The sequence below is a fragment of the Curcuma longa genome, chromosome 11 (genome assembly GCF_044706935.1).
Source record: "Curcuma longa cultivar G26 ecotype Majalengka, Jawa Barat chromosome 11, ITB_CL_G26_1.1, whole genome shotgun sequence".
Lineage (NCBI taxonomy): Eukaryota > Viridiplantae > Streptophyta > Magnoliopsida > Zingiberales > Zingiberaceae > Curcuma > Curcuma longa.
Window position 1 is genome coordinate 25,534,325 of NC_133871.1, and position 16,723 is coordinate 25,551,047.

A 16,723-nucleotide genomic window follows, 5' to 3' on the forward strand; every position below is an offset into this window, starting at 1 on the left:
AAACCATATCATTTAAATATCAATATAAAGGGGCGGCACCATCACCAAAAAGGTTCCGCATAAAAAAGGTAGAGCAAGCGGATGCAAGCCGACTCTCAGATTCCACTTCTAGCTACTTCCTCCGCCGAAACCAAAGCGAAAGAGGAAAAATGAAATCGTCAAGCTCAGGGATGGCCGAGGAGAAGCGCTTCAGGAAGGTGGTAAGGCGGCACTTTGTTCTTGGGTTTATTCTTCTTGCTGTGGATTTTGGAGCTTGGATTTCCATTTCTTTTGTCGCTTTGTTGTTCTAACAATTTCGGACTTGTTCTAGTTCATCAGCCAATGGCCATTTCTGTTCTTCAGATCTACTGTTTTATTTCCCCCCGACCGACGGGTTTTTTTTCTTCCTTGTTTTCTAGGATTGTTCTACCCTTTTTGCTGCTCGCTTCTCTGCAATTGATGTGGGAAATGCTGAAAGGCATTAATTGTATGTAGTTAGTTTTCTTATTCTTCAGTTTCCTTTAGGGTTACATCATAATGGGTGGTTTCAGTCTTTGGCATCTCTTGTTGCTGCTGCTGGCTTTCTTTCAGCTGAGCGACGCCTTGAACTCGGAGGGAAAGGCTTTGTTGGCCCTTTCCAACAGCTTGATATTACCTCGATCGGTGAACTCCACCTGGAATTCTTCAGACCAAAGCCCCTGTAGATGGGTGGGAATCCGTTGCAGAAGAGGATTTGTGACTTCAATTGAGCTTGCTGAGCAGGGAATTTCTGGTTCACTGGGGAAAGAAATTGGGTTGTTAAATCGTCTGAGGAAACTAGATCTCGGTGTCAATGATCTTTCTGGAAGTATACCTTCAGAATTAGGCAATTGCACCTACCTTGAGTACTTGGATCTTTCGAGCAACTCCCTTTCAGGTGAGATACCAATGACCATTCAGAATCTCAAGAAGTTGTCATACTTGTCAATTTTCACTAATTTGCTAAGCGGAAATATACCGAGTCTTTTATTCCACAGTCCGTATCTGGAGACAATCTTCCTTAATGACAACAACCTCAATGGCTCAATCCCTTCCTTTGATGGTAATACATGCAGGGTTAAATTCCTATGGCTTGGTGAAAACAATCTCTTTGGCCCTTTACCTAGCTCAATTAGTAATTGTAGCGAGTTAGAGGAACTCTATCTATATATGAACCAATTAACAGGGCCTATTCCAAGGACCATACATGATCTCAGAGAAGTTGATGTTAGTGAAAATGGTCTAGCAGGGAACATCGTGTTCAGTGCAAATACTTGCAAGCTGGAGAAGCTAATTTTGTCTTTCAACCAATTTGAAGGTGAAATTCCAGTGGCATTGGGTAATTGCACCAATTTGGTAAGCTTTTCTGCTGTTAACAACAACTTGTCAGGAGAGTTACCATCAACACTCGGCTCGTTGACAAAGCTGGAGTATCTTTACATATCTATCAACTCTTTGTCAGGGTCAATTCCTCCTGAGATAGGCCAATGTCATTCCTTGATTTCATTGGAGTTGTATGAGAACCAACTACAAGGGCTCGTTCCAAGAGAATTGGGTTATCTAAGAAATTTAGAGACCATTTTACTTTTTAGTAATAATTTGACCGGAGAGATTCCAATTGAAGTTTGGAGAATCCCAAATTTAACAACTGTGCTTATCTACGACAACAACTTCTTCGGAGAACTACCTACCGAAATGTGTGAGCTAAAATGTTTGAAGAACATTTCTATCTATGATAATCAATTCACAGGAGCCATTCCTCAGTGTTTGGGAATTAACAGCAGTCTCGTGCAAATTGACTTCACAAATAGTGGTCTTGTTGGCGCAATCCCTCCTAACATCTGTTTCAGAAATCAGTTGGCAGCTATGACATTGGGCTCTAATATGCTTAGTGGAGCAATACCTCCGGGAGTTGCAAACTGTTCAAGTTTGCAAAGGTTGATTCTTAGTGACAACAATCTTAATGGCTCAATTCCAGAATTTTCTGAGTCGGCAAGTTTGTCATATATTGATTTAAGTTTCAACCAGTTGAATGGACAAATTCCTCAAAGTGTAGGGAATTGTGTGAATCTCACCATGATAAATTGGTCAGGGAACAAGATTGAAGGGCCAATACCTCGACAAATAGGAAACTTAGCAAACCTCCAAGTTTTAAATCTGTCCAACAACAATTTGTCCGGTTCACTGCCTTTCGAAATTTCAAAATGCCGTAAGCTATATCTATTAGACTTGGGATTCAACTCTTTGAGTGGCACAGTACCTACAAGTCTAGGCAACTTAAGGCTTCTCTCTCAATTGATACTGCAAGGCAATCAATTCAGTGGTGGAATTCCATCTGACCTTTCTCAGTTAAATAGACTGTTCGAGCTGCAGTTAGGAGGAAACAAGTTGGGAGGCAGTATCCCACCATCATTTGGTTTATTGCAAAAATTGACTGTAGCCTTAAATCTAAGTCATAATGGACTGATAGGACAACTTCCAGTTGAGTTGGGGAATTTGAATATGCTACAGAGCTTAGATATTTCTTTTAACAACCTAACAGGAAGTTTGATGCCTTTGGGTGATCTCAGTTCATTGACATACATCAATGTTTCATACAATAGTTTCAACAGTCCACTGCCGAGAGGATTGCTTAAGTTTTTAGAATTATCGTCAAGCTCATTTATGGGAAATCCTAAACTCTGCATCTCTTGTCAGATAGGCGACTCGACATGCACAAATGTCACCATACTGGAACGATGCAGTGCATCAAGTAATAAATCCAAAGGCTTGTCCAAGATCAAGATTGTAATCATAGCTCTTGCTTCAGTTTTGCTCTGTGCTCTACTCCTAGTTCTTGCAGGACTTTTCCTTCTCAAGTGTAAGAAAAAGAAAGAGGATGGTGCATCCTTGCATGAAGATTCTTCTTTTCTACTAAACAAAGTGATTGAAGCCACTGAGGATTTCAGTCAGAAATATGAAATCGGCAGAGGAGCTCATGGGATAGTCTACAAGGTGGCCTTCGACTCAGGGAAACTATATGCTGCAAAGAAGATTGCTTTTGCAGGCCAGAAAGGATCAAATGCAAGCATGATAAGGGAAATCGAAACTATTGGCAGAATCAGGCATCGAAATTTAGTGAAGTTGGAGAATTTTTGGTTGGAAGGCGAATATGGCTTGATATTGTATGAGTATATGGCAAATGGTAGCCTACATGATGTTCTCCATGAGATCAAGCCCCCACCAGTCCTGGAGTGGAAGGTGAGGTACCAAATAGCTGTTGGCATTGCCCACGGGCTCGATTATCTTCACAACGACTGCAGCCCGGCGATCATCCACCGCGACATAAAGCCTAAAAACATATTGTTGGATGCTGATATGGTACCACATATCTCAGATTTCGGGATCGCTAAGCTTCTTGATGAGAGTTCTACTCAGACAACTGCTATTATGGGCACCATAGGTTATATTCCACCAGGTATGCATTTCTCCTCTCTCTTTTTGTTGAGGAAAACATTTTTTGAAATGCTAATAGATAATGAATTGTTGCTCTTATTGTTAACCATATGCATTATTTCTTCTGTGATTCTGTCCTGTGCTATCAAATATGGCATTCAATGATTGTAAATACTAGAATTGTTGCCCACTTGATGCATGAATCTAATTTCTTGTTTGTTTTGTGTAAAATTACTTGTTTGGAAAACTATTACAAGAAAAACCATTTCTTTACTTTGCATATTGATGATGCTAGTAGGATATCATGCTAGATCTAACTGATAAAACATAAAACCTCTTTGAATACCGGCAAATTCGATAAAAGCTCTTTGATATTTCTTACAACTGCATTGTGATGTTATGTGGTTGTGCCTTGTAACAGAGGTCGCCTACACGACTAGAAAGGGCAAGGAATCAGATGTGTATAGCTACGGAGTCGTCTTGCTTGAACTAATAACTAGAAAGATGGCCGTGGACCCTTCGTTCCCCGACGGTGTGGACATAGTAGGATGGGTAACTTACTCCTTGGATGCGACTGGTAAAATAGAAGCCGTCGTGGACGAAGACCTTGCGAGTGAAGTTGCGGGCACTTCAGGAACCGAAGAAGTGAACAAGGTGCTTTCTTTGGCTATGAGGTGCGTAGCGAAGGAGGCAAGCAAGCGGCCTTCAATGCAGAATGTTGTTAGGGAACTGCAAGATATCAAGTCCAGAATTGTTGGTTCTCAGAAATAGGTGAAATCTAAACCCACTGCTAGTTACATTTTGTAACCAAATAAGTCGTCTTGACATTGAATAGGGATGACAATGAGATTATTTTAAGTTTTAACCACCAATAAACTCTCATAACTATGTCGAACGGCCAAAGTTAAGTTAATGAAATCTCTCAAAACAAGCAAAGAGACAGAAGAAAACACAAACATGTTTCAGTCATCAATGTGTGAAGCATGGTGAATGCAGATGAACCACTGCCCGTCAATCCTCTCGAACACATTCGTTGCTACCTGCTTTCCCCAGCTGCTTCCTTTCGTCTTCACAACCTCCATACATGTGATGTACCTGACATCTCCGTGAACATGCACCTCGACATTCTTCAGATCAATTTGGAGAGGAAAGTCATAATCGGCATTGCACACGATTTCCCAGCTTCCCATCACCATGTCATGACCAGATATCCTTCCTGCTCCAGGATGTATCACATAGACGTGATCCCCTTTAGACCATATCAACCGCATAGACGCAAGATCGCCGTTCCTGAAAGCCCGGTAGAATCTAGCATTCGCAGCAAAAACAGCTGCCTTGCTATCCTCGTGGAGAAGACGAAGGCGATCCCTGATTGTCGCAGCACGGGCATAGTCTTCATCTTCAATTGCTGATTCTAGATCCCGTTGAAGTGCTTGCTCGTCCACAATGATCTCCTCCGTGCTTTGGTTTCCCTCAGCATCTCCACTTACCACCCTAGTCGACATAAACGGATTGGATCGAGTAGTTTGCAATTGGAGTGCTGAAAAAGATGGAGAGTTTTTCATGCTTAAAACAGAAACAAAAAACATATACATATAGGAACTTAACCTTTCCAGTTAGTAGTAGCCTCGTCCATGTTGTTAGCAAGGCAACCTACATAAACCCAACACCCAGGAAGTTGTATACTTCTATTGCCTAGATGACGATATATATTAAGCAAATGCAAAGTAGCAACTCAGACCGCTGAGAGGACAAATTGGAATCATAACGATCAAATTCAAGAGAATGAGAAATCCTATGAACTAAAAGTTCGATATACGTATGGCACGTATTTGGCACATTTAGACATGGAATCCTTAGCCTCATCGTGCTAACGGATAAGTGGAAATTGACAGGAAGGAAAGAAATTACATTGACTGATGCCACAAAACCAGCAATCTGATGTTGTGGGTATCACATTCCGACAAACCCAGATGAAAAAGATGATGACTGTTATGTTAGAAAAATAAAACAAACATCAACCTATATCAAAATCCTATCAGCTTGGAAATTATCATCTCTGTTGACTCCTTGTGTTATAGAATATATGAACTTGAACATCATGATACATCATTATAGAAAAGGACCATGTAGTTGTTGTAGCTGATAAAGAGCCAATTGTTAAATTTGATTGGATGATCACTAACACTACATCATTCATAGAGATTAATCTATACATACAAATTCCTAGTACTCGCTTCCGTCTGTGGGTGAACAACTTGGTTGGGCAAAATTAGAGCCCAAACCCAACATGCTAAATTGAAACAAATTGAAATGGATAGGATTTGAACCCAAAACAGTTACTCATACAACATATTTAACATGATTAGCTAACCAACAACAATGACAATGACAGTAAGAGGAGTTAGACTTAACTATTTGGGGTGGCATCATGAGACACTATAGAAGATTATACTATATACAAATCTTTGAAGTTGGTTTTCTTTTGTGTGCAATGCACATCACATCTTCATCTATAACAAATTCAACTTGGCCAATTATAGATTTTATTTTGTCATCTTAATCTAGTTTCTTATATTTTTATCATCTATTAGAGCAAATTTGAGTTTGAACAAGTTTTCTTGTTACTCATGGCTTAGAGTTCAAATAAATTAAGCAGCTCCTATGTTTGAGTCAGTGCTAACCTTTGCAAAACTCGTAACAATATATGATCTACCACTAAAGTCCAGACACTAGTAAGGATGAAAGAGGTTCAACGTAAAGAAGGAAAAATATTTTGAGAAATTTCTTTCCTTCCTACCATTTCTGCCCATTTTCAATGGAAGCAAAACTGAGAGCAAAATGAATCCTTTTCAGTTACCCTCGAATGTAAACAAAGCCTAAGCCTAACATCCTATCGTTAGTCTCCTTCCCAGAAAGTGGTTTTGAGTACAGTTCTTCGCACGGTATCTGACTCTTCCTAAACCCTAATTATGACACACCGCCCCCAATAAAATTGTTCCCGTCGTGCTAATTTCATCGCCGAAACTTAGCTAGATTCAATAAGATAGCCACGAAATCAAACCCTCAGAGACTTGATGGAATAGGAGAAAAAGGGGAAGCCAAAGCACGCACCCGAGTGGCGGCGACATCGGCCATCGATTCGTTGGGACAGGGCGAAACTGAGGCGGGGGCGGAGGCGGAGGCCTCCTGCAGCTGGAAGAAAGAGGGATCCGCCACTGCAGCAAGCGGAGGAAGCCCCCCGGAAAGGAGCGGCAGCGGGCACGGAAGTCGACGCCATCGCCTTCGGACGAAGCAACGCCGGATCTGCCACTCCCGATCGTCCCCGATTGTTGACCCAAAAGCGAGAGACTTAAGACTGTTCTTCTTTTTTTATTTTTAATCATTTTATTTAATTTTAATCATTAAAAAAAAAGAGACTTAATCTACGGGCCTTTTGGATGGATAAATGTCAGGCCCAACAAGGAGGCGCGCCACGTCAAACAGTTTCATTTGGGTCCCATCGCCACGGTGGCATTCCTCGCCATGCAGACGTGGATCTCCTCTGTCACTATCTGTCAGTCGAGTCGTCGTCGCGTAATAATTACTATAATAAGAGTAAATAACAATAATTTAGAGAGAGAAAAGACGATCAAAAAATAGAAATATCAATAGTAGAATTAGGAGGCGCATTACCGTTTCGGGTTTCGGTTCCCTTTCCTTCTTCTCTCTCCTCACCTCCAACGTCCAATTCCTCTGTCCCTGGCTTCCCCAACGACGCCCTCTCCCTCCTCCTTCCCCCACCACCCAAAAGAAGGGGACCCTCCTATTCCCCTTCGCCTGACGCCGCCGCCGCCCCATGGTCCGCCGGCGCCCCTCCGGTGTCTCCCCCTTCGTGGCGGAGGAGACCGACGAGGAAGGCGCCGCGCTAGAATGGCCCTTCGGCCGCCTCGACGACCTCACGCGCGACAACTTCCGCGCTACCGCCTACGAGATCTTCTTCACCGCGTTCCGATCGGCGCCCGGCATCGGCGGCCGATCCAGCAACTACGATGCCTCTGCTGACCAAGCTGGCCGCTCCCCGGCCTCCCACCACATGGCCGCCGGCGCAGGAGGGGGCGCCAATATGTCCGTCAATAGCCGGATCAAGAAATCGCTAGGGCTTCGCACGCGGCGGGCGGCCCCGATGCGGGTCATGTCGCACCTCTCGTCGCCCGCGATGTCGCCCGCCGTGGGCGGAGGCGGAGGAACCCTCGGTCCGTCCTCGGGGAAGCTGAGGCAGCGGCCGATGACCTCCGCGGAGATCATGCGGCAGCAGATGGGCATCACGGAGCACAGAGATAACTGCCTCCGGAAAACCCTCGTCCGCACCGTTGTCGGTCAGGTACCCATCTCCCTTCCCGATCCCCCAATTTCCTAATCTCCTTCCTCGTCGTCGATTGATTTAACCTAATCGAACCTGATCTTGCACCCATCGGTTTTGTTCTTCGATTAGGGAGGGAAAAAGGCGGAAACCATCATTCTTCCCCTGGAGCTCCTTCGCCACTTGAAACCCTCGGATTTCAGTGACATGAACGAGTACCACCAGTGGCAACAGCGGCAGCTTAAAATCCTCGAAGCCGGCCTCCTCCTGCACCCTTCCGTCCCCTTGGATCGAATGAACTCCGCAGCCATTCGATTCGCCGACGTCATCCGATCAAGCGCCGTGAAGCCCATCGACACCGGCAAAAACTCGGAAGCCATGCGCACGCTCTGCAACTCCGTCATGGCCCTCGCCTGGCGTTCCAATGGAGTTCCCGGCGAGGTGTGCCATTGGGCCGACGGCTACCCACTCAACGTCTACCTATACTTAGCCTTGCTCCGCTCCGTGTTCGACCGGAGAGACGAGACGGTGATGCTCGACGAAGTAGACGAGCTTCTCGAGCTGATCAAGAAGACATGGAGCACCTTCGGCATCAACCGGATGGTTCACAACGCGTGCTTCGCTTGGATCCTGTTCGAGCAGTACATAGCCACTGGGCAAGTGGAACCCGACCTGATCTCCGCGACGCTGGCCATGCTCGTCGAGGTGGCCAACGACGCCAAGCGGCAAGACAGAGAGCCCGGCTACGTGCGAGTCCTATCAGCTTCGCTGGGCACAATGCAAGCGTGGGCCGAGAAGCGGCTGCTCGAGTACCACGAGTGGTACGACAAAGGCACGGTCGGGGTGATGGAGAATGTGCTTGGCTTGGCGCTTCTCACCTCGCAAATACTCAGCGAAGATGCTTCGAGCAACGGAATCAATGCCGGGGTTTTCCCCCAGCGCACGCCTTTGCTTCCCATCAAATTCTCATCGATAAGCTGCGTCGAACAGTACATAAGGTCTTCCTTGAAGAGCGCTTTCACCAAGGTCAGTAAGCGCGCACTGCTGCAAATTTGCTCGAGTCCTTCAGCAATGGAGGTTTATGGAGGCTCTATCTACTTGGTTTCAGGTGTTCGAGAATGGGAACGGAAAGTTCGATAGTATGGTGGTCGAAGTCGACGAGGACCCGAACGATACGCTGGTCCATCTCGCCAAGGAAGTGGAGAGCTTGGCTGTGTTCGAGAAGGAAAACTACAGTGGCATACTCAGAAGATGGCATCCTGTTCCTGTGGCTGTTTCCCTGGTGACCCTCCACACTTGTTATGGCATCGTGCTAAAGCAGCATTTGTCTCGGATTGAAGGCCTGACGAACGAGTTGGTTAGGGTCCTGCACATCGCAGGGAAGCTGGAGAAGATGCTAGTTCAGATGGCGGTGGAGGAGTCAGCCGATGCCGAGCCCGAAGCGAAGGTGATCTTGAGGGAGATGGTTCCCTACGATGTGGACTCCATCATCGTGAGTCTCTTGAGGAACTGGATAGATGAGAGGTTGAGGATGGGGAGGGAGTGTGTTACCAGAGCTAAAGATACAGAGGTAACGTAACTCTAACTGATACTTCAAGAATCCTCCTCGATTGTGAGTATGTTTTACGATCGAAGGCTTCATTTATGATCTTGGACATGCACGACAGAGCTGGAACCCGAAGTCGAAGACGGAGCCGTACGCGCAATCGGCAGTTGATCTGATGAAGCTGGCTAAGGTGACAGTGGACGAGTTCTTCGAGATCCAAGTTGGAGGAAGGGATGATCTTGCCCAGACACTCGCTGAAGGCTTGGATTCTCTGATTCAGGACTACACTTCTTTCGTTGCGTCGTGCGGTCGGTCCTGCTTCGCTTCTTCTTCTTCTTCTTCTTCTCTTATGAAATCTTGATCTGTTAACTCAAATTGTGGTCTATCAGGTTCGAAACAGAGTTATAGTCCTGCCCTTCCGCCATTAACGAGATGCAACCAGGACTCCATGATGTTCCTACTGTGGAAGGCGGCCACCCCGTGCAAAGCCGGCATCGACCCAGGCCTCATCGGTTGCAAGTCTGGCATCAAGCCCAACCTCCTTCCCGTCCGCAAGGGCGCCGGCGACGGCACCACCCAACCTCGCCCCACCGTGAGCCGCGGCACCCAGCGGCTCTACGTCCGCCTCAACACCCTGCACTACCTCCTCGGACTTCTCCACTCCATCGACAAGTCCTTGTCCTTCTTCTCCCGGCCCGGCCCTTCCCCTTCCCCCCGCACCCCCCGGCGCACCCCTCTCCGACGCCGCGCCGTCGGCCCTACCCACTTCGACCTCGCACGCTCCGCCATCCACTCCGCAATCCTCCACGTGGCCGAGGTCGCTGCCCACCGCCTCATCTTCCTCGACTCCGCCCCGAGCTTCTACGACTCCCTGTACGTCGGCGGCGTGGCCGAGTCCCGCATCCGCCCCACCCTCCGCTCCCTCAAGCAGAACCTCTCCCTCCTCGTCACCGTGCTCAGCGACCGCGCGCAGCCTCTGGCGGTGCGCGAGATCATGAAGGCCTCCTTCGAGGCCTTCCTGCTGGTGGTGCTCGCCGGCGGCCCCGCCAGGGCTTTCTACCACTCCGATTACGGGATGGTGATGGAGGACGTGGCCAACCTGAAGCGCATCTTCTGCACCTGCGGCGAGGGGCTGGTGACGGAGGAGGTGGTGCAGAAGGAGGCGGCGGGGCTGGAGGGGGTGGTGTCGCTGATGAGCCTACCGACGGACAAGCTGGTGGAGGACTTCACTATCATGGCGTGCGAGGCTAGCGGGCTGGGGAGGTCCATGGAGAGGGTGCCTATGCCTCCGACGACCGGACGGTGGAGCAGGACCGACGGCAACACGGTGCTCAGGGTGCTGTGCCACCGGAACGACGACGTCGCCAACCGCTTCTTGAAGAAGGCGTTCGATTTGCCGAAGAGGAAATGATGCGAGCGAGGAAATTAAATAAATAAAAATTGTAGATGGCATTTATTTATTTTATTTCTTTATCTGTCATTGGCAAAAAAAAAAAAAGAGAAAAAAGAAAAAGAAAATTTGAGTAGGAGGAACTGAATGCTCCTTTTGCAATTTGGTGGTTCGGTGGTGGGAAGACTTTAGAGTAGTGGGATTTAGCTAACTAAACGAAGTTGACTAAATTATGTACCTGCTAATTATATTTATATAAGACAATTAATTATAATACTGAAATTTAGAAAACATGCTAATGGTTCTCTCAAATTCAAATAAAAATATCTAGAGTTATTTATTTTGATAATCGATATTCAATCAATTATTTTCAAAATTAAATATCTAAATTATTAAAATAAATAAAAATAAATAAATAATGGTGTCCGAAGATCATACAGTGTCCAACAGTTAGATTTATAGCTCCCCTTTTATTCAAATGGGAACGGTACACTCCAAAATCGACCTAGCACACCAATGCGTGGGCCCGCGATGGCTCGGGCGCTATACCCATTCCCAAGTGGGTAAGGGATGCGGGTATCGAATGCGCGAGGGTGCGAGAGCATCGTGACCGTAAGAATATCTTTCCCGCGATCTTCACTCAAAAAGTTGTTTTGATGGACGGCCAGGATGAGTCAATATTTGAGTATTTATTTATCTAGTTTTTCGATTCTAATTTTAGCATCTTAACAAATTTAGATCTTCCTCTGTTTGTTCATCTCCGCTATTCCTTTCCTATTTATCTCTGTTGGCTTCGCTCTTCTCTCTACCCGTCAGAATCCGGCGCCAATCTCCTCCTCTCCTAAGGTACGATTTCGATGGCGGAATGGCTTGTTCTTCGATGGATCATCTTGCTGATGTTTGTTCCTGTGTTTTCGTGTGTAGGAAGGGCGGAGATCGAAGCGCCGAACAACTGCGTTTTCTGCGAAAGTTTCTAGGTTTTGTAGGTTTTGCTGGATCCAAAACTAAAGAATGTTCGGCTGTTGTAGATCGGTTCCGGAGGATTGGGGAGAACCCGAGGAGTTCTATCCTACCAGGCCAGATTGCCGCGATGATGTTCTCGCTTCTCGTTTCAAGCCAACGGTTAGTTTCTCTTCTCCCTCAATTTTTTCCTATATTTTGCATCATATATTTAGGTGAAAACGAGAGAAGGAAAGGAAAGAAATGATTGATTTCTCTTGTTTATTCGGAAGATAACTGAGAAGAAGAGGAACTAGCTAGGAAGAATGCAATTCCATTCCGTAGCCAATTCCTTCCATCCTGTTGTTTAGGTGAAACAAAGATTGGATGATGAAGTTTTTTCCCTGTTCATTCCTTTCCTTCTTTAGTATGCAATAATACAGGGAGCCCCATATAGAGCACATCAAAATGTGTGTTTAGCTATATTAGTGTACTATTTTGAAGGATCTAGGCCTTCAAGATGAACATTCTAATGCATTTGTCATATTTCTTTGAATGTTTATGCTTTTCATTGAGTGTTAAAGGTTGTTCTTTATCAATTCAGCCGGGAAAAACGCTTAGTGGAAGACGGTGGCGTTCTTCATTCTCAGAAGAGGGACATTTGGACATTGCAAAAGTTCTTAGGCGGATACAAAGAGGGGTGAGTAATTTGTTGCAAATATTACCATTAGTGAACATTAGCGTAATTTAGTTTATATCATTGTGTTAGGGAGTTCATCCAACAATAAAAGGAGAAGTTTGGGAGTTTCTACTTGGTTGTTACGACCCCAAAAGTACCTTTGACGAGCGCACGCAATTAAGAGAAAGTCGAAGGTAACAATACTACCAAAAATGTCCATTTTGTTTATGATTCTCATGCCCCCATCTTCTATCAACATCTCATGTCATCTTCTCATAACTAATATGGAAGCATTTTAATCAAAAGTAGCAAACAAAAATGCCCTTTTAACAGATCAAAATATGAGGAACTGAAGTCAAAATGCAAAGAGATGGATGGTTCAGTTGGCAGTGGTAAAGTGATAATGACACCAGTAATCTCAGAAGATGGTAAACCTATTGATGGTTCTCCAAATGCATCAGAAGAACATGTAGTTTTGGACAAAGAAGTGATCCAATGGAAGCTTAGCTTACACCAAATCGGTAAAAGCTTTAAGAAATAGTTCTGAAACAAAGTTAAATGATTTTAAACTTGTTCTTTTGGTTCACTAGGTTTGGATGTCAATAGAACAGACCAAGCACTTGTCCACTATGAGAACCTAGAAAATCAAGCTAAGCTGTGGGATATTCTGGCTGTTTATTCATGGATGGACAAGGAGATTGGCTACTGCCAAGGTGAGTTATGAATGCTCTCAATTCCAATGGAATAAGATCAAATGATGTAGCTTTCGATCTATATTGACAATCACGGACGACGTGTTTAATAGGAATGACTGATCTTTGTTCACCGATCACAATTCTCATCGAAAATGAGGCAGATGCCTTTTGGTGTTTCGAACATCTTATGCGTAGAGTTGTAAGTGAAAGTTGCTCTCCCATCAGAAAGATATTTACTCTTGGTCTCGAGTCTCTTGAATCTATATCACTGAATAAGTATGTAGGTTATCATCAAGTTGACAGATAGAATGAAGAAATCTATATGCTAATGTTAGCCTTCTCTAGTTTTGAATAATTTCCTTGTCTTGCTAAATTCATACTGATTTGCCTTTTTTATCATTCAGAGAGGAAATTTCAAAACCTCATCCACCACCATTGGAGTTAGGTCTCAATTGACTCTACTGTCATCTATTATAAAAACAGTTGATCCAAAGCTCCACGAACACATTGGTATGGTTTTATAGTTTCAGAAGTTATTGTGGACTTCAAATTTTTGCTGCTCCTTTAACTATCTAATGTCGAGGTGTTTAAACACTTGCAAAGAGAGTCTTGATGGAGGGGAGTATTTATTCGCCTTTCGCATGTTGATGGTTATTTTTAGGCGAGAATTTTCCTTTGCCGATTCATTGTACCTCTGGGAGGTATGATTTTTTTGTTTGCATTAGTTTACACAAGTTTAGAAGCACAACATCTTGATTGGTTTGTTTCAGTTGATCTGGGCTATGGAATACAACCCACTTCTCTTCTCCAACTATGAATCGAACACCCCTTCGGATGCAACAAAAGATATCCCAGCCGCGAAAAAGGAACTCATGCGGTATGGAAAGTTTGAGAGGGCTAATGTGAAGTTGGGTCGGACCAACCAACAAGTCACTCTCTCCATATTTCTTGTCGCAAGTGTTCTAGAGGGGAAGAACAAGAGACTACTGCAGGAGGCTAAAGGGCTCGATGATGTTGTGCAGGTTGTTCCATTTCATTCCCCATATTTCGAATTCGACTTATTCAATTTAAGTTATGGCGTTTTCTTGAAGTAGATTCTCAATGACATAACCGCAACTCTGAACGCAAAGAAAGCCTGCGACGAAGCATTGAAACTCCATACAAGATACTTGAACATGGTACATTTCATTGGATTTATATTATCGCTAGGAGTTCATTTATACTATGACTTTAATTATTTGTTTGTCTCTCGCAGGCAAAGGCATAGCAAAGAACTAGTTAGATCCAAAGTTTTCGGGAAAAATATCACAACGACAAATGATTCGATTCGATTCAAAATCTTCAAGTTGTCTACCAAGTTATACTTTCAATTCTTAAGAATTGCGATATTGATTCTTATAGACAAGAGTGATAATATTGTACGTGAATTATAAAGAAATGTGATTCTCAATATGATTTTTCAAGCATTTTATGAAATAGTATTGACGATATTTATTTTTCCAAATTTAAAAAATAAAAAAACACGACGCTGACAAGTGTCATCATGACATTCTCATTTTCTGTCCCTTCGTCAGTACGTACCTGATCCGCTCGGCAGCAAACTGATTCCCTTTTTTAATTTCTTCTCCAAAATTGAATTATAATAATTTAAAAGGATAATTAATTAATTGCCAGAATTCCAATCTTCTCCGTGAGTTTTTTTTTCATTTACCACCTTGTTATTTACATATTTTCTTCCCATCAAAACAGCGTTCAAATTAAGGAATCAGGGTGCTACGATCAGAACAAGAGGAAAACTACCAGAACGCCGAGATAAAAGAGCGTACCGATCTCCGACGAGAAACCGGCGGAAGTGAAGAGCACCGGCTGCGGAACGTCCGTCTTGTTGCAGCGCCTCAGGTAACTAGCCGCGGATCCGCGGCCGCTGCCAAATTCGTGCTCCTCGCCGAGGCACAGATCCGGATTACCGGCCAGCCTCAGCTTGCCTGTCGAGGCGACGGACGAAACCGGCGGAAAATGGAACGCGGCCGCGTAGCGCGTTGTTCTCCATGTTGACTTCCATGGCCGTGCTCTCCATCCGCCGGAACTGCTCCGAGAGCTCCCCTTCGAGTTTGTTGTTGTCCAACGCCAGGTAGGTCACGCTTCGCAAGTAGACTCCCATCGATGCAGGAACGCCGCCTACAAGGCCCAGCCGCGACATCCCGACGCCCAGGACACCTCCAAGCTTCTCCCATATCTCCGGGATGGCCCCTCCGAGCGGGTTTCCGCTCAGGTGAAACTCTCGCAAGTTTTTCAGCTCCGCCAGAAATGCCGGCACGCCGCCGGTGAGTCGGTTCTCGCTCAGATCCAGAAGTTCGACTCTGCTAATCCCACCGAGCTCGGCCGGGATCCGACCGGCGATCCTATTGGAGGAGATGTCCAGCTTGACCAGCTCCGCCAGTCTACCGATCTCGGATGGGATCGCTCCGCCGATGCGGTTCCCGCTTACATCAAACACCTTGAGGAGGCTTAGTCGTCCGATGGAGCTAGGAATCTCACCTCGTAGGCGGTTCCGGGAAAGGATCAGCTGCTCCAGGCAGCGGAGGTCTCCCACCTCGGAAATAATAGTCCCGGAGATCTGCGAGCCCGAGACGATGAGGCGGCTCAGCCTAGAAAGGCCAGCGATCCGGTTGCTGAGACTGCCGCCGAGGGAAGGGTTCTGGTAGAAAGCGATCTCCTCGACGGCGGAAGACAGATTCCAGAAGTCGGTGGAGAGGATGACTTTCGTGGACGTAAAGCAGTTGTAGAAGAACACCTTTCGAAGGAAAGGGAACGAGGAGAGGGTTCCCGGGAGAGTGGCGTCCGGCCCGCACGGTGGGTTGTTGGAGAACTCGGAGACGTAACCAAAGTTGAGCTCGACGATGTGTGGTGATTCATCATCGCCGGAGTCGGAGGAGGGCAACAGGTCGCAAACGATTCCGTGCGGGCCGGAGAGGCACAGATCGTCGGGGTAGAGCGAGCGCCAAGGAACGGAAGGGTTGACTGACTCGAGGGCGCGATAGGCCGCCTCCTGCTCTCGCTGCGGAAGGAGGAGAAGCGGTGGGTCCACTTCCTCGCCGGCGACGACGATGCATCGGAGGAGAGAAACGACCAGGGCGACGAAGCAGCAATCTCCGACAGCCATGGAGAAGAACCAGGCCAGGCCACGGCGGTGCTTTTATGCTTTTATAGCGAGAGAAGAAGGAAGAAATGGCAATTTTTTGAAAACACCCCCAAATTTTACACAATAAGTTAACAAGTCAGAATCGTGGTGTCAGGTTTGTTTTTATCGAAAAGACCTCTTTGCCCTCGCATGAAGGCCCTCGGTCCTGGTCATCCGAGGATATAAAGGTAACTGCACCAAATAGACGATGCCTCATGGTTTCCGCGTTGCGGCTTTTTCTTTTGCAAAAAACTACTTTAATTTTTTGCATTTGATTCTTCCATGACATGACAAATTCGAATTCCCAAAAATGGGAAGCTAAAACAAACGGCACCTCGTCGATCCATTAATTAGAAGGGGAGAAAGGCACAAGAAGACAAAGACATATTTATTGTACTTGGGGGACTTTATTGTCTTTTTGCCAGAGTAGCCCAATCAGAATGTTCTGCGGACGCCGCCTCCTCCTCCGCCTCGGACTTCCCTCAAAGTTCTCAATTTGAAGCTGTCCACGTGGCCGTC

The 16,723-nt window shown here is 45.7% G+C and overlaps 4 protein-coding genes and 1 pseudogene across 5 annotated transcripts; 3 read left to right on the top strand and 2 right to left on the bottom strand.

Moving 5' to 3' along the window:
* The first annotated feature begins 81 nt into the window (after positions 1–81).
* On the top strand, positions 82–4,301 carry LOC141841237 (uncharacterized). Its single transcript, XM_074729379.1, is given in 5 exon segments — positions 82–148; positions 151–200; positions 505–2,392; positions 2,468–3,454; positions 3,854–4,301. Coding segments are annotated over 5 exon segments (3,342 nt in total). The 3' UTR covers positions 4,204–4,301.
* On the bottom strand, positions 4,205–6,772 carry LOC141841238 (F-box protein SKIP8). Of its 2 annotated transcripts, none has more exons than XM_074729380.1 (2): positions 6,547–6,772; positions 4,205–4,972 (listed from the first exon to the last, which is right to left on the bottom strand). In XM_074729380.1, the coding sequence occupies exons 1-2, from the start codon at positions 6,710–6,712 to the stop codon at positions 4,395–4,397; spliced, it is 744 nt and encodes a 247-aa protein (XP_074585481.1). In that variant the 5' UTR covers positions 6,713–6,772; the 3' UTR covers positions 4,205–4,394. The 2 variants fall into 2 exon arrangements, with proteins under 2 accessions (XP_074585481.1, XP_074585483.1); XM_074729382.1 differs by lacking the exon at positions 6,547–6,772 and adding an exon at positions 5,041–5,142.
* Positions 6,773–7,165: 393 nt separating this feature from the next.
* LOC141839831 (protein unc-13 homolog) lies at positions 7,166–10,797 on the top strand. Its single transcript, XM_074727664.1, has 5 exons — positions 7,166–7,795; positions 7,907–8,800; positions 8,883–9,344; positions 9,442–9,628; positions 9,710–10,797. Exons 1-5 carry the CDS (start codon positions 7,271–7,273, stop codon positions 10,729–10,731), a joined length of 3,090 nt encoding a protein of 1,029 aa, XP_074583765.1. The 5' UTR covers positions 7,166–7,270; the 3' UTR covers positions 10,732–10,797.
* Positions 10,798–11,474: 677 nt separating this feature from the next.
* On the top strand, positions 11,475–14,290 carry LOC141837432 (rab GTPase-activating protein 22-like). The gene is made up of 12 exons (XM_074724838.1): positions 11,475–11,556; positions 11,635–11,832; positions 12,254–12,349; positions 12,419–12,522; positions 12,662–12,849; positions 12,919–13,041; positions 13,134–13,222; positions 13,428–13,533; positions 13,627–13,724; positions 13,794–14,045; positions 14,118–14,201; positions 14,279–14,290. Exons 2-12 carry the CDS (start codon positions 11,722–11,724, stop codon positions 14,288–14,290), a joined length of 1,263 nt encoding a protein of 420 aa, XP_074580939.1. The 5' UTR covers positions 11,475–11,556; positions 11,635–11,721.
* A 512-nt stretch (positions 14,291–14,802) lies between these two features.
* LOC141837433 (uncharacterized) lies at positions 14,803–16,186 on the bottom strand (annotated as a pseudogene).
* Positions 16,187–16,723: the final 537 nt, after the last annotated feature.

What these genes read in the sequence shown, in the direction of transcription:
- LOC141841238 (XM_074729380.1), bottom strand. Translation starts at nt 6,712, where the DNA reads ATGGCGTCGACTTCCGTGCCCGCTGCCGCTCCTTTCCGGGGGGCTTCC. An exon ending in CCGATGTCGCCGCCACTCGG is followed by an intron (nt 4,973 to 6,546) that starts GTGCGTGCTTTG and finishes CATCTTTTTCAG; the next exon opens with CACTCCAATTGCAAACTACT.
- LOC141839831 (XM_074727664.1), top strand. Translation starts at nt 7,271, where the DNA reads ATGGTCCGCCGGCGCCCCTCCGGTGTCTCCCCCTTCGTGGCGGAGGAG. An exon ending in TCCGCACCGTTGTCGGTCAG is followed by an intron (nt 7,796 to 7,906) that starts GTACCCATCTCC and finishes TTCTTCGATTAG; the next exon opens with GGAGGGAAAAAGGCGGAAAC. An exon ending in CCAGAGCTAAAGATACAGAG is followed by an intron (nt 9,345 to 9,441) that starts GTAACGTAACTC and finishes CATGCACGACAG; the next exon opens with AGCTGGAACCCGAAGTCGAA.
- LOC141837432 (XM_074724838.1), top strand. Translation starts at nt 11,722, where the DNA reads ATGTTCGGCTGTTGTAGATCGGTTCCGGAGGATTGGGGAGAACCCGAG. An exon ending in TTAGGCGGATACAAAGAGGG is followed by an intron (nt 12,350 to 12,418) that starts GTGAGTAATTTG and finishes TCATTGTGTTAG; the next exon opens with GGAGTTCATCCAACAATAAA. An exon ending in GCTTAGCTTACACCAAATCG is followed by an intron (nt 12,850 to 12,918) that starts GTAAAAGCTTTA and finishes TTGGTTCACTAG; the next exon opens with GTTTGGATGTCAATAGAACA.